Genomic DNA, 16,393 nt, shown 5'->3' with positions numbered 1-16,393 from the left:
GTTATAATCTTATTTTAAGCATAGCGATAGATTTACAGTAATCACAAAAAAAAAATACTGCATAGTTTTACTGGTAAGCCCTTATATTGTGGAATTCCTTTTGCAAGCACCAGTAGAAGAACAAAGCAGCGGAAATACAGGAATAAAGGCCAAGTGCAGCCAGCAACGAACAGGGCAATGATGAGGCACGGCAAGGCTGCAGCACCGTGCATGCACTCGGTTGTGCACACGGCTTCTCTCCAGTTCCCCGCATATTCCGGTGGCAGCATGGGAGACGCACGCGTTCCCAGCCCTTCTTTTAGGGGAGTAGAAATAAGTTGAGACTTAGTTACAGAGGGGGTAGAAGGAAGTGAAGGCTGCGGGTATTAAAGCTGTTTTAGTCAATAATCAACAAACTAATTAATTTTGGTGTTTCACAGGTTTGAGTTGGAGCAGCTTTCCAAACCGGCTCACAAGATGCCTGCACACACGGGGTTACATACAATCTGGGCCAGGGGGGCAGGGCAGGGATGCAGAGTTGAAGAGAGAAGAGGAAACGGAGACATAAGGACAAGCTGCATCCTTGTTTATATTTCACTTCTTCGGTGGCACCCGGCAGCGGGACGGCAAATTCTGCAGTGGGGTGGACATTTTGAGGTGGTGGGGGCTTCCCTGAGCCGGGAAAATCCCAGAAAAACCCAGGCGGGAGTGGGGCGGGCGGCGCTGGACTCCTGACAGCCGGGAAACGCTGCCTCTTTCCTTATGGCTGCTTAGGTTCTTGAACAGAATCTCACCAGAGGCCTTTTGGAAGTCTTGAGATACTGTGTTGATTGCTTCTCCTTTAAGTGCTACATGAGAAGCATGGTTGCTGCTTGGACGTGTCCTGGATTTTACAGATGGGGCTACAGCAAAGCTGAGAAATAAGATGTCTTAAGCAGACCCGTAAATAAATGGGATCATGAATTTATGAAATGGAGACACATGCTCTGTGGAGGAGAAGAATACTTGAAGAGTAAAGGTCTTTGAAGATTAATGCAGCAGTGTTTCTATCACATCCTAAGTGGAAGCATTTCTGCTCCTCTTTTAGAATGGGATGTTATCTCATGGTGAAGAGTTCAGTGTCTTTGTTAGTTAGAAACAATTATGCTGTATCATTTTCCTCTGAAGCCAGATGTTTTTCCAGGTAGGAATGCTTAGTCTTCCAATCATATGAACAGCTAATTTTACGCCATTTACTAGTCGGATAACATTCCTCAAGTCAAAGGTCTGCTTTTGAAAGATAGCAACAATTTTTTGTTGCTTGTTGATAGCTATAACCTACTTCTGAATATTTGGCACGGTAAGCCCAGTGTGAAACATCAGCCTTTTATGCTTACCGGGCTTTGACTTATACAACCATTTTTTCTTATGTTTGTCCTGATTGTCATTTTCTGGCAAATCCTTTCTTCCTTTTTGCCTGACAAGACACAGAAAATGCATACTGAATCAATACACTTTTTGTACTGTGTTTGCTACTAAAAAAGTGAAACTGTTAAAATAATTTTAATAATTATGTTAATAAATACTTCCTGAGCATTACTATTGATTTTATAGCTGGCACATATGAAGTGTCAAGTGGCCCATTAAGTGATACAGATTTTATAAACATTAAAATAATAATATGATTTTGAATTGCATATATGGCAAGACAATACGAGCAACTAGAAAAAAAAATGTCTCGAGTAATTTTGAATACTATTAGAATTAATTCTGTTTAAAAATTAGGCTGGCTGCAGAGTGGAATTAGAATTTAATCGATGCATTGCATGATCAAACAAGATGCTGTTACTGAACTGGTAGATCACTGTAGGACCAAAGCTGTTAGCCTCCAGCATCTTGGTTGTTGCTCAGCAACACTTAAGAAAAAGAAGTCCTGTGATATTTCCATCAGAAAGCACTTGCCAGCATAAATATGTGTAGACAGTGGAATCTTTGTACTTCTACAAGTCATGTGGAGAGATATATGACATTTCAGCATATAAGGTGCTGATATTTAATGAAAACTCTTGCTGTATTTTTCTCTCTCTCACTTTCAACAGTCAAGAAGATCTGCATTCATTATTAGGTATACTTTTTCTACTCACTCCTTATTCCAGTAAGGAGTTTCTGTGACTTACTTATCTGTAAAAGCAAAGAATTGTGTTCAAAATGCAACGGTTATGTAACATTCTGTAATTTTTGGTGTAAAGGCTATTTATTAATGCATGATGGTAGTTCTATGTTCTCCCTCCCCCATCATTTGCATAACATGTTATTTGTGACAAAAAAATCCATATCTACAAAGGTGAGCTAGGCAGCTATGCACACTCTTGCTCTATTTTAAGATAAAAACAGTTCCGTGACTAAATTCAGAGACCTGGGATCAGATTTAGAATCTCTTGGTGACAGTATTCAGGATGTTGATGTTTTTTTAAAGTAACATTTCTTGTTTCGGCTACCCTGTACAGTAATTTCACATATTAAAACCAGTTTCAGAAAGGAATAGGAGGAAGAACCATCTGCAGCATATACCACAAATGGATGAACCTAATTCTGACAGGTGCTGAGCAGTGAACCCTAACCAGGCTTTAGAAACCCACTGATTTCAGAGGCCAACAGGGGCTCAGCATCTCTCAGTATCAGGCCCAATACCATTAACTGCATGGCAACATTTAATAGTGATGACAGCCATACGTGTATATCAAGCAGTGCTTCCACTATTATTAGAAAAAGAAAAGACGTTATTAAAAGTAATACCTGGTTCACAATTAATACTATTGGTGGGCACTACTGGACTAATGGCAAAGGGTAATAGACCCAATCCAGAACCTGGCAGAATCATTAGGAATATAAGTTTCTCATTAAATAAAAACATTTTTATTTAAAAGACATTTCATTTATTCTTACACTACCAACTGCAATTTTTCTGTTAGAAAAAAGATGATGAGCTTTCCAAATTTAGAAACTGCAGCTGCTTCAAGTCTCACTAAAGATGGCCTGAACTTTATTACTCTCTGGTTAGCACAAAACTGGAATGATGCTTCCTTGTAAACCAAACTTTTGTAATGAGTCTCTCTATGGCAAGGTAAGAATTAAATATTTGCATTCACTTTGCATGCATTGAATCACAAGCTCTTTCAGAGAGATTATTTGTTCCCATTAAGACCCCAAGGTACTGCAAACTCTACTTCTAAGTACTCTTTTTATCTGCTTCACCACAGGGCACGTGCTTTTAGTTAAAATAAAACAAATTTTAAATAAAAATAAAATAGCATATAATTGTATGAATTATAGCTGTGTTTTTAGCAGTCACCTCAGCAAGTGTTTCTGAAGTATAACGATGCCTTTCCTGAGGCCAAGAAATACAGTCAAAATTATAGATCTTCCTGGTCAACAGAAAACCAGTAGCTGTTAATTCTTTTGACTAATACAGCAAACCTAACTGGGGGGCAGTAGTTAAATACTTTTCAACATAGCTTATCACATTAGAAAAATAATATTGATTAGTAAGATCTTAAGCACAATTCTGGTTTGCTACTTTTCTATGCTGATTCTCTGTCAAAAAATATATTATGTTGCATTAAAATAGCTTTTATTTTCTATATTTTGGATACAATAGAAGAACAGCACTTGCAGTTCACTTTCAAAGCTTTAGATGAATTGGAAACTTAAATATTGTTCTGTATTTGATAGATCTGAATATTTCTTGTTATATCATCCAATTATTTACAATATAGTGCACTTCTGAATCTTTAATTACTGTGTAATGTATAGTCTTAAGTCCGTGACTTGCTATTCAATATTACTAAGTAAAGTTTGTCCAAAAAAATTCCAAGGATTAATTTGCTCAGATATTTTAACACTAGTGTTGAATACAAAAAAAGACCAAATAAGAAGGGGAAGGGGGATTGTAGCATTCCAGAAGCTCTTGCTCTGCACAATTAGTTTTATACAATGGTGTTTTATTTTTATGTATACATAAATATATACCTGGATAGTAAAACTTTTCCTAGTCAAAACTGCAGAGAAAATCAGTTTTTCCTCAACTGACTTGTAAAATTGCCTAAGTTATAAAACTTTATATAAGCTTGCATCACAATATACACTCAGAGAATGTGAATGTATTCCCAGATATTAAAAAGTCAATTTTATATAAGGATTTCCTTAGGTATTACTATAACTTTTCCACACTTGGGATTTAAAAAATTATATTCCAGTATTTTTGCCCTAGGAGGTGCATACTAGCTGTATAGAATAAATCGGTAAGTTTGGAGTCATCTTTCAAAACATCGTCAAATTAGAAATAAATTTTAGGGTGGTAAACCCTTATCTTTTATGGTGAAAATTATATAAGCAGTATTTTAGAGTCAGGTTAGCAATAAAGGGAATGTTTTCATTTTTTTACTCAAGATAGGTAACTCTTTATCCTATACAGGTTATATTTGGAGAGATTTGGTTATACTCCAGAACAATAATGTTAAAAATCACCAAGTCAGCAGCCAAACGAAGCAAGACTTTTAAGAGGAGTAGTTAGGTAATTAAAAGAATTGTATGTGATTTGCAGGGGCTGCATGCTTTTTAATTTCTTTGTGTCCCAGCAAGTGAGGTTAAAAAACCAAGCCCTCCAAAACCAAAGCCAAACTAGCACATATTGCAGCCTTCATCACTTACAGGTCTTGCAGCAGCCATCATTATACATCTGCACAACGCCTCCATTCTAGAAAAATAAAGGGAGAATATTTCAAAAAAGACTGCGCTCAATGCAAAGGTAAATTGTATCTCAAGATGTTCCGTGTTTTAAAGATGTCCAACTAATAAGAAATAGTGTCACTGAAATCAAGGGAATTACAAAGATATGAATCAGCTGAAGATTTGGTTCACAAATTCTTTATGGCCTTTGACACTGGAAATGAATTTGTCGCTGCTTATCTGATCTTGTATCCTTTGTATAAGGCACTTAGTCTGTATGAGCTTCTTTTTAGATCATCCACTACCATCTATTCCCCACTGCAGAGACTTATTAAGATAGTTTAAAAAATTCATGTATGCATCTTTGCTGATGATGCAAAAGAATTTACATTGATCACACGCCAAGCAAATAATTAATACCTAATAAGCAGCACTTTACAACATTAAATATGTATATATACACGCTTTTGGAAGAGAATATTAACTGCAGAATTTCAGAAACATTAGCGTGCTCAATTCTTTTTCTCAATTACAATTGCTATTAATTTCTGCTGAAGTTGCTTGTTAGAAAGTGGAAGTGTATGGAAGTGAAGCAAATGTCCTTCTGAAATTAAAAGAGAGCAAGAGAAGGGTGAGGGAAGAGAGAGAAGTTGTCTGAATCTGTCAGAATGGTTGCAAGCAAGAAAAAACATGCCCACAATTTCAGTGCATAGCCCAGAACTGCATATCAAGCAGACAACTCAACATAAATAACACCCGTATGATAACAAGAGACAAAAAGCAGTTTTAAGCTTCCATCTTTTCATGTTAGCATGAATTTTTTTATCATGTTGCATAAAACTACTAAATAAGTTGTTCAAGAACATTATAAATGAGCACTTAAACTCAGCCTCTTAAATCCATATTCCTAAATTATCATGAGCTGTCTCTCAGAAGAGCTTTCTCCTCAGCTACTGGTTCAGTTCGTCTACACTTAGCAGCTCTGAAAAACAGGTAAGACTGATTCAGGAAGTTAATTTTAGGGCTCCATTCTTCAAAATCCTAATTTATTACTAGAGAAAGATCCTAACAGATAATAACAAAAGGGTTCCAAGGCAGAAACTCAAGGATAAAGTCAAAGCAGAACAGGCATTAATTTCAGATAGAATGACTTCTTCAGGATTGGAAGGAGAAAGGACTTTTTTAAACAAATGCAATGGATTAGTGTGACTTGAGCAAAGTTTGTAATCTGTATTCAAGGCAGTGATGGTACTTACCCTCTCTACATGTATATTTATTTTATTAGTAGTAGTAATAAATGCTGTACTGCAAGTGCAATAATTATAAGAAGCGTTAGAAAGTTAGAGAAGTATTAAATTACAAATTAAATTGTAAACAAACATGTAATCTAGATGAAGCATCCATGATCTTCAAACTAGTTTATATGGGCATGCCAAATATAGATTTTTAGATATATGATGTAGGTAAATGCCTTTTCATGTATGAGAGGTATCATTTGCTATGTTATACAAAGCCTAGTTTAAGAGATAATCAAGTACATATATACTCTGTCATTTTTCTAATCTTTGCACAGCTTAAGAAATTTTTTATGTAGCCCACTTTTATAGGCAGCATTTCTGAATTGTTTGATCCAATTTATTTATTGTATGTGTACTACAAATTTGGCAAAGTGTTATTCCAAACTTAAGTAAGACATAGTGTTTAGCACTTCATATAGAAGTATGTCAAGCGTGGCTCCAATTCCACAATATTTTAAAGCAGTTATCATTAAGACCTGAAACAAATTTTCATAATCCTCACAGATATTTTGTTAGCCAGAAAGCAAACAGAAACATAGAAAACAAGGCTATAAGTTGCTTGCTTGCATGTTTTTACTTACTGGTTTTTTTTTTTAATTTAAAAAGTGCACGAGGTGTGCACGCATTGTCTGGTGTAAGCCAGATTCCATATCAGTTATTGTCAGTTACCTCACCCATAGTACAAACCTTTGTACACTCAGTGTCATTAAAAGGGGGGCAGGAAACACTTGATCCCACTATGATAGCCCCTGCGGGTGTCTTTGCGCACTTGTAGTTAGTGCAGTTGGAGCTCCAGCTGCTTCCTTCCTGAATATATAAAACAAAACCCATGTCAGGAAAGACAAAACATTTCAATTTTGTTTCCAAACCCAAAGGTCTGTAAAAATGGTGCCCTGATGCCGTAACACCTACTGGAGTGCAAAGTTTGTTGCAAACCACCCGTAGGCGACAAAGGGAAAAAACATCCTGTAACCACCAGCGGCTACTCCTCCCTGGAGCCATGGCTCTACTGTCCAGTGTGCTTCTCAGCATGAGGGTCCTAGTGTAGAATGAAAGGTCTCTGTGCCAGGAAAAAAAAAAAAACTAATAGTTTCTTTTGCTCCAAAAGTAATGGAAAGTGTGAATCAAATCATGGCCGCATCTACATTTCCTTGTCTGTGGGTGCTGGAACGCGCCATCCTGAACCTCAGTGTTTCAGTTTGAACACTTCCTTTCTGCAGAAACCAGAACGAGGAGAAGAGCGTCCCTGGGAAGACTCAGAAGCTCCTAACTCATCTAAATCACACTTTTGATACAATTTGAACCCTACATTTAGAGTATATTCAGGCTTAACTAAACGATGACATGCCCATATCTCTGTAGAAAATGCTACAACAGATAATATGAAATAAGGGATTAACCTAGCGTGAAATGGAAGGTCTTTAAATAAACACACTTCTTTCCTATCATATACCATAAATGGCTTTTAAGAATGTAACTGGCAGTAAGGAGGGATGAAACAAGACTCACAGCATGAGTTAACTAAGAAGTAAGTGTCAGACACCTATTTATTGTCTCATTCGAGTTATTTCTATCTCTTTTCAGAGGCACTTACCTCATACACAATTAGTGTTCCGTTCTCAGTATGAAAAGAGCAGGACACCTTTTGACAGGTACCACAACAAGTATGGTGACTGGAGGGAGGGATATATATTTGTTGCTGGAAAGAAAGGAAAGCAATAATAAATAAATAAATAAATAAAATTTTCAACATACATTATAGGAAAATTCATTGATTTATTAAACTAAAAATACCAAGAGAAACAATGTATGTATGGATGGATATTTGTACATATGCTGCTAGAAGTTGCTTTTCAAAATAATGCTAGAGGCACAAGATGCACATCACCAATTTTAAGTTGTCAAGTTCTTGCTGAGCAAACAGGGCTAGCAAAAGTCTTCACTTCTACTGTTATCCTAATGTTATAGTTGTGCTCAAAAATGGCATCATTCCTTTATTTTAAGGATACTCACAGCTTCACATTGTTGCGAACAGTTCACTATTGTAAAATACATGGCATTATATCCTGTGTTCTCATCTTTTTCTTGTAAACACTGTACAGTGTAACAAAGGTCTCCATCCAAGTACTGAATTACTGACTGCCCAGGATTCAGTACTGTGACCTCTTCGAAGATGCACACTTCATCCTTCTCTAACACCAAAAGAAATAAATGTTACCAGAGGGGAAGGAAAAAGAGACCATCATGCAATTTAATGGAATCAGTGTGAAGACAAAAGTAGGGTAAAGTCCTGTGCTCTAGAAAGATTTGTTGGTGGTTTTAATTATCAAGCAAGGGAAGTAGGAGGTATAATTCAACTTAAGAAAATGCTATGAAATGCAGAACTGCCTTTTGTCAGTTATTATCAACTAAAATTGATAGTGTTCCAACTATGAAAATCCTATCAGGTACTTCCCATTAGGTACTTCCAGTACAACCTCCAGTAACTGTGAAATACATACAGTCTTACACACTCTTCACATTGTCTCATTAATGAGGTTAACCTGAGACAAATACTGGAAAATGAAAGGCAAAAAATGCAACCAAAATTTGTTACTCAGGGAGATATTTTTCTGTATCACCTGGCAGTGATCATTTTTGTTATTAGCAGTGGCATTGGGACAGAGTAGTGATTGTTACTGACATAAGCTTTCGGGTAAATCATTTTGACATAAATCTTTATAAAAATTCATGTTTTAAAACTTGGATTGCAGCTGAAGTTTGCTTCACTGTACTGCACTATGAACAAAATGGATGCACAATTGGTTGTGAAAATTGAATAAGGATTAAGTGAACCACGCTGTAATGCTGCCCTAGGCCTTTGCCTACAAGCTGGAATTGGGTGAATAATACAGAAATCTGCCTATACTTTTTATAAGTGTACATTTTTCTGGCCCACAGTTCAGGTCCCCTCTATATAACCCTAACTTAAGGGATGAAAGACATGAAGCAATGACTGTTTAAAATATGAAATGTGATAGCTGAGCCTTGGCAAATGTTAACTTAGGAGATCTTAACTCCAGGCAAATGTAAACTGATTCAGCTGTGCTTTGCACACTGAACTGGGTGAAATGACTTCTTGTATTTCAAGAAGTGATTGCATTTGGACAATTCCTGTTTAACTATTACATGGTTAGGTCATGGTAATTTAATTGTGCATTAGTCCTTTGAATTACAGGTTTTGAGCATAAATCAGGTAAAAATTCTTGGCACTGCATGTGCGTTGAGTTGTTCTAAGAGGTTAGAATATCTAAATGATAATAGTTATGATCTAAAGATTCCTTTTTTTATTGATGAGATGGCTACAGGTAATATAATGGCTGCAACTCTGACTCCCTTTACCCAGATATCTTTATCCATGTGTGAAGAGGCTATGCAATTTGGATAAATACCACATAAAAGCAATGATTATTAGCTCAAATGCACAACTGAGAACTGGGTGTAGTAAGCAACTAAATAAATTATATTTCTTATCAAAGATTCTTGCTGCAAGGCAGCCATCTGTTGGGATAGAACGGTTCAGACATCCCTGATTCGTTGATCCAGTCTTGAATATTTCTAAATTGTCATCATCTCCCAAGTATGTGTCTTCCTTTAGAATTCCATATTTCTCCATTTTGGTGCTGTTCATCTTGACTATTTGGACTACTAATAATCACCATTTGAACAACTCAGCCTCTGAAATTTTAACTTCTTTATGCTGTATGGCTCTGCTCTGCAGACTATTCCAAAACATTTTCTCACTGTTTAACACTTTCCTCAGCAGTATGAACTAAGATTAGATGGCTGGGGCATATTGGAGCGGGGACAAGCACCAGAGCTGTGGAGAATGAGGGATTTTATAGAGTATGCATCTCCTAGGGCTAAACAAGAAAAAGCTTTCTATCTCTCTTTTTTGGAAGATGAAGTCTGGATTGAATGTCAGCTGTGTTGGCAAATAAAGTTGCCACCTGACATAGAAACAAATTACTCTTCACTGCTGCTTCATTGCAGATGTCTGGGTGCAGAAACTTATCCCAGTGCATAGAAGAGGTAAGTTAAGGTTGGTTTTGTCTCCAGAAAGTCTCTCTCACAAAATGTTTGTAACTCCACAGATTTTTTTTTTTTCTTCCAGAGCCATGAACGGTTTAGTTAGTTTGGGGTAAAAAGAAGAAATTGCAACTGTTATCATAGAATCATAGAATGCTTTGGGTTGGAAGGGACCTTAGAGGTCATCTAGTTCCAACCCCCATGCCCTGGGTACCAGACCAGGCTGCCTAAGACCCCATGCAACCTGGCCTTGAACACTTCCAGGGACGGGGCATCCACAACTTGCCTAGGAAACCTATTCCAGTGCCTCACCATTCTCATGGTGAAGAATTTCTTCCTAATGTCTAGTCCAAATCTTCCCCCTTCCAATTTAAAGCCATTCCCCCTCATCATATCACTGCATGCCTTTGTAAAAACTCCCTCTCCAGCTTTCTTGTACGACCCCTTCACGTACTGGAACATTGCTATAAGATCTCCTTGGAGACTTCTCTTCTCCAGGCTGAACAAGCCCAACTCTCTCAGCCTGTCCTCATAGCAGAAGTGCTCCAGCCCTCTGATTATCCTTATAGCCCTCCTCTGGACCCGTTCCAAGAGTTCCATATACTTCTTATGTTGAGGATTCCAGAACTAAACACAATAATCCAGGTGGGATCTCACAGGAATGGAGTAGAGGGGGAGAATCATCTTCCTTGACCTGCTGGGCATACTTCTTTTGATGCATCCCAGGACACATTTGGCCTGGGCTGTGAGCCAACTTGGGCTTGGTGAAGCTCATGAAATTCACACAGGCCCACTTCTCCAGCTTGTCCAGGTCCCTCTGGATGACATCCCGTCTTTCTGGAGTGAAATCTTCTGGAAAGAAACCCAAACAAAACCATTCAATGTTGAAAAGTTTCATGTTTGTTTTGCTATTGATATATTACTATGCTTTTCAATTTTACTCATAAAATCACAGGTAGTTCTTCATAGTAAATGGCCTGTAGCAGTTTTTTAATTATGCTGCAGTAGCTCAGAAGCAGTTCCTCAAAACTTGTTATATGATTTACTGGCATAATTATCTACTGAACTGCCTTAAAACTGATGCATTTTTCAGATTTTTTCCTTAAAAAGAGGTATCATGTCAAAAGCCTGTTCTTAATGTATGCATTCAAAATGGAAGAAATCTGACTTCTTTTACTTCATTGTGATTTTTTCTCAAAAACACATTATCTGTATTTGCAGTTGTTAATCTCTCCAGTTTGGCCTCAGTATTTTATTATAGTTGTGTTATAAATCAGACTGCTTATTTTAGTATCAGAAGACCCAATGTTTTAGATAAACCTAATCAAAATTCTGCACAGAAGAATGTAAGAGATGTGATTATATTAGCATCATTCCAATCCCTTTGCCTAACATCCCCTAGTTATCAAAACAGCCTTTCATGTGTCTTCAAGCAACTGAATGCCAGAAACTGCAGTTGAACTTGTTCCTAGCCATCTCCCATCTCTCTCCTACCTGTGACGCTCTTCACTGATGTTTTGAACAATTTCTTCCAGAAAACTTTCTTCTAAAAATGACTTTCTTACATAGGTTTCTACTAGAAGGCTACTACACCTTGAAGCTTAAACCACTGGGAGTTATAACACTGGCTTATAGACAGCAAAATTAGTGAGGCTTATTTTGTCAGTATGTGGATATGAGTATGGATTCCTTGGTGTTTTATAACAGCTGAACTCCCAGAAAAATTAATAAGGTCTATATCTTCTTCATATGCTCCTTTCCCCTTCGTACAGTTTTTCTTTTCCTTATAGATGCTTTCACTGTATGTTATATGAGAGGGAAAAATTAGGATTTAATCAGTTATCCAGTTTGCATTCTAACTGCCAAGAACATGAGAAAGATAATTAGCTCTCTTGACAGTGAAGTTCAAAACTTTCTGCCTCTTAGGGGTCGCCTGCCTGACCTGTAGGCCAGGGTGAGTTCATTCACCTTTCAGATAATTTGATGTGACTAGTAAATCCATCAGGACAGATTAAACTGTTTCCAACATCTCCATTCTTAGCTTCTTAGAGGCTCCTTACGCTCTTTGTCTTTCCGGAAGATTTACTTTCGGACCACACTTAATCCTCATTCTTGCCACTTCACAAGTTTTAAGCACTACATGAACCAAATGTCTGTAGGGTGTTAAAGCAGCTGTTGACAAGAAAGTGAAAATTAGCAGCAGGGCTACTCCATCTGCCTATAAGAGCAAGAATTAATACTTTGATGAGTACTGAGGCAGTGATTTCATAAGCAGTGAGGCTGACCTAATGATCTCCATAATGACAAGGTCCTCTTGGATTCCTGCTCTTCCTGCTGGGAATGGTTGTGCCATGTGCTTGGATATTTTTGTCTAAATAAAGACATCTTAACTTATCAGTGCAATTTGAGAAATACACACGTTGGTCCCATCTCTCCTAGTTTCCTAGAGTCACGCATTTTTTTGTAGCCAAATCTTTTGAGATACCTACCTTTTCACTTGGAGTGGTCAACATGTGCAAAAATAATCAATGACAGAAACGTTACAGACCAACAGGCAAAACAAACCAAGCCTTTGTTTCTCAAGGAAACCAGGTTCAGATTTTCTTGACCTTAGAGGTCATATCAAGGCTGTAATTCTCCTGTTGTCATAGCTGGCTCACAGAATCCGCAACTCTTCTTGTAGTAGGTTGTTGTTTCCTACATCTGCTGCAACCTACCACACTCCCGGCTGTGATAGTAAAGCCACTGTAAGTCTGTACTCTGAACTGATCTGATCTAAAATTTCAAGTTTTGTCCCTTGGTTTTCTTTACTCTGGTTTATCAGAACTCTGCAAATAGTAGCACTGACATCATTTCAGGAGCAAATAAATGGCTGAGAGGAATGTAGAAAATGTGACATTAAACTGCACACAATTTCATCCTGGATTTTGTTCAGAAGTACATTTCTTTAATATCTCCTTTTGCCTGTGTTTTGATTACAATGAGAATAGCCAAAGCAGTAAAGGATAAGAAAGGAGTCTATGAGCCTGTAAAGATCCTTTATTGTCACTTTAGTTCTGTTTTTCTGCAGATGCCATACCCTTTTGGCTTTCAGTTTAATGCTATGTGTATAGTATGGATCCATGCTTTTAATTAACTTCTGTTAAGTAAATAGATATTCAGAGATGGTTTAGCAATGCAATTAGAAGATTAGGGTTAGGTTTGAGCCCTACTGTGCTAATTAAAATACTTTTGAGATCTGTTGTTCATGCATTAAAATGTCAAGCAATTGAGAATGCATAAGTGAAAAATTGATCCAATTATCAAGCTAGGGAAAATGTGCTGCCTTTTTTTTTTTTTTCTCCCCAAGAGTTAAGATTTATTATGGCCATTAGAAATACAGATGTTTATGTGTCTGTTTCTTGGAATTCATTTAACAACTTTGCTTTTCCTTAATGCTGTTCTGCTTGCTATAAGACAGAATTATCAATGACTCTTTCAACAGAAGAAACTGCTGAACCTCTTTCAACTGAAATTGTAATCTGGAAACAAATGACTGGTATTTCCCAGGGCATGGGGGCATCAGCAACTGCCTACAACTCTTCTGCTGGAACTGAGAAAATTTTACTGAATGCTCCAAATATATAATAAAGATCTCCCTTGGGAGTTAAGTGTGCAACAGAAGTTAAGTGTACCATAGAAGTCTAGAGTTACACAAAAGAAGGAACGAAGAACTATTGTGAACAATATCCAGACATGTTTTTAAGCATGAATTATTGGGAAACATGTGATAACCCAGAAAGTCCTAAACAAGCTTATCACAGACATGGCATTTTACACTTATATTTAAAAATCTGTCTTGATCCATTTTAGAAGTGGTTGGGTCTTCTAAAACCATTATGAAAGTGACCATTCTCTGAGACTCTTGCTACCAAAATGGTGGGATTTTTTTAATTCAAATTTTCAATTTAACTGCACTTGAAGTAGTCCATAGCACCTTGATGGAATGCTGTTGTGTCCCATCCAAGACATAACTTGGTTAGACTTGACTAGCCAAGTTGTCTTTGTTAATTACTATAAGATAGGCTCTCCATCTGCAGATCAGCCTGGTAGCACTTCTCAGCACTTATTCCTGCTTCATTTAATCTGTCACGGACACGTATGGCAAGTATTGTAAGCAGTTTGAGATATTTCAAATGAAAGCTCATTGATACCTTATAGAATGGAAATAATATCTCTCTCTATTGGAAATGCTTCATCAGAAGCAACCATGGATCACATTTGCCTTTTAAATAATTGCAGTGCCTTGGTGACTCACAGTCATCCCCTGTGATTAAATAGGTTACAGAGGCATTTCTGTTCCCATTCTTTTTGGCTGATGGATTCTCAGTTGAGTTTATAGCAGGATTTTTTATTCTTAGTTCTCAGGAACATGACTATGCATTTTATACTATTAAATTTGTACTATTGAATGTCATCAAAAATGAATTCCATCTGGTTTTATTTGCTTCATTTTTATGTTCACATTCAATAAACGCTGAACAAACAGCTAAATCTGTCTGACTGCTTTCAAACTGAGATTTTCAACCAGTACTTTTGTGTTCCCACTTGCTAATATACATATATATGTCTGCTAACAGACTTTGTTCAGCTAGTCAAGGAACAGCAGTAACACAGCCTGCATCATTGACCCACTCATTAGCCAAGATGCTTCAAAGTTAGTAAGTTCTGGAGGTGTAGAGACTTACTGAAAGGTCCAGGCTGCCCACAACAGTTAGTAATATAGTTCTCATTGTCTCCACTGAAACTGGAAGTGAGTTTTTTTAATTATGCTACTTGTTCTTCTAGTTTGAGAATTCATCTGAACATTTTGCTGTGTATCAGTCACACAGAACTATCTGCTTCCCTGGACACCAGACAATGTCCTGGAATATCTGTAAGGGCTAATACAGTAAATTTTCAGTGTTGTTGATTGTTTCATTGCCTCAGTGTTTAGAAACAGATCATGCTTTACGCAGCAATTTTTCACTTCAGTTTTTTCTTTTTTACACTTCTTTACAAAACAAGAAGAGTTTGGCCAACAAGTGTTTGAATGCAATCAATTCATAGTTTTTTCTGCTATAAATGATATGTTCACTGTACAGGCTATTTTTATATTATTCAAACATTTTTGTGCAAATATATCCCTGTTTGCTGCAAGATAACAGTATTTTGTGCAGTGTCCAAGTTTTTATTTTCGACAATCAGGCATGGGTTGCCATAACTACTTATAGATGATGATAAGATTTGACTTCTGGATGCTTTAGATTAGTGAACTACTTTCTCCAAAAGCCTGTACCCAAAGTACCACATATCATGCTACAATATTCTGCACATCTGTTAAAAGTTACCTTTTTTTTTTTCATGGAATTATAGAATGGTTTGAGTTGGAAGGGACCTTAAAGATCATCTAGTTCCAACCGCCATGCCATGGGCACAGAGACCTCCCACTAGATCAGGCTGCCCAAGGCCCCATTCAACCTATCTTTGAACACTTCCAGGGAGGATGCATTCACAACTTCCCTGGGAAATCTGTTCCAGTGCCTCACCACTCTCATCAAGAAGAATTTCTTCCTAATGTCTAATCTAAATCTTCTCCTCTCTGATTCAAAGCCATGTCTTTGTAAAAAGTCCCTCCCCAGCTTTCTTGCATGACCCCTTCAGGTACTGGAAGGTTGCTATAAGATCTCTTTGGAGACTTCTCCAGGCTGAACAAGCCCACTTCTCTCAGCCTGTCCTCACAGCAGAGGTGTTCCAGCCCTCTGATCATCCTTATAGCCCTCCTCTGGATCCATTCCAAGAGTTCCATATCCTTCTTATGTTGCGGATATGGACACAATATATTATGTTGACACAATACTCCAGGTGGGATCTCACAAGAGTGGAGTAGAGGGGCAGAATTACCTTCCTTGACCTGCCTGCCATGCTTCTTTTGATGCAGCCCATAATACGATTGGGCTTCTGGGCTGTAAGTGTACATTGCCAGATTGTCAAAAGGCAATAAAAATCTCTGGAACTAACAATCCAAACCAATCAAAATCCTAGATGTCTTTTTTCTTCCATAGTTGCTTTTGACTGTGGAGCAGGAGTTTGACATTTGAAATGACTTTTTTTTTTCAGTAATGTCCATTTTTGTAAATAAATGAGCAAGAAATCTTTATAGAATCACGCAATGCTCAAAGCCCAGTTTTTAGGAAACTTGACTTGAGTCCTTGAAGTTTTCTCTTGATTAGACAGGCTTAACTGCAGAATCTACTAGTGGTGATTAAACTGTACGTTTGCCCTACACACACAGTGACTGAATATGCAACACATCTGTGATT

General features: G+C 37.4%; 1 protein-coding gene across 1 annotated transcript; it reads right to left on the bottom strand.

Moving 5' to 3' along the window:
- Positions 1-1,337: 1,337 nt before the first annotated feature.
- On the bottom strand, positions 1,338-16,050 carry LOC138716589 (otogelin-like protein). The gene is made up of 7 exons (XM_069849756.1): positions 15,975-16,050; positions 7,998-8,176; positions 7,579-7,683; positions 6,672-6,791; positions 4,669-4,714; positions 2,755-2,826; positions 1,338-1,435 (listed from the first exon to the last, which is right to left on the bottom strand). Exons 1-7 carry the CDS (start codon positions 16,048-16,050, stop codon positions 1,338-1,340), a joined length of 696 nt encoding a protein of 231 aa, XP_069705857.1.
- Between the last annotated feature and the right edge of the window lie 343 nt (positions 16,051-16,393).

Source organism: Phaenicophaeus curvirostris, chromosome 1, assembly GCF_032191515.1.
Source record: "Phaenicophaeus curvirostris isolate KB17595 chromosome 1, BPBGC_Pcur_1.0, whole genome shotgun sequence".
Lineage (NCBI taxonomy): Eukaryota > Metazoa > Chordata > Aves > Cuculiformes > Cuculidae > Phaenicophaeus > Phaenicophaeus curvirostris.
The sequence above is the reverse complement of the archived record's forward strand: the minus strand, read 5'-3'. Positions and strand labels throughout refer to the sequence as shown.

Coding starts and splice junctions, on each gene's coding strand:
- LOC138716589 (XM_069849756.1), bottom strand. CDS start 16,050: ATGTACACTTACAGCCCAGAAGCCCAATCGTATTATGGGCTGCATCAA. Junction 8,177..15,974: donor TGGCAGGCAGGTCAAGGAAG/GTAATTCTGCCC, acceptor TTTTGGTGTTAG/AGAAGGATGAAGTGTGCATC. Junction 2,827..4,668: donor TGATGGCTGCTGCAAGACCT/GTAAGTGATGAA, acceptor TGATTCTGCCAG/GTTCTGGATTGGGTCTATTA.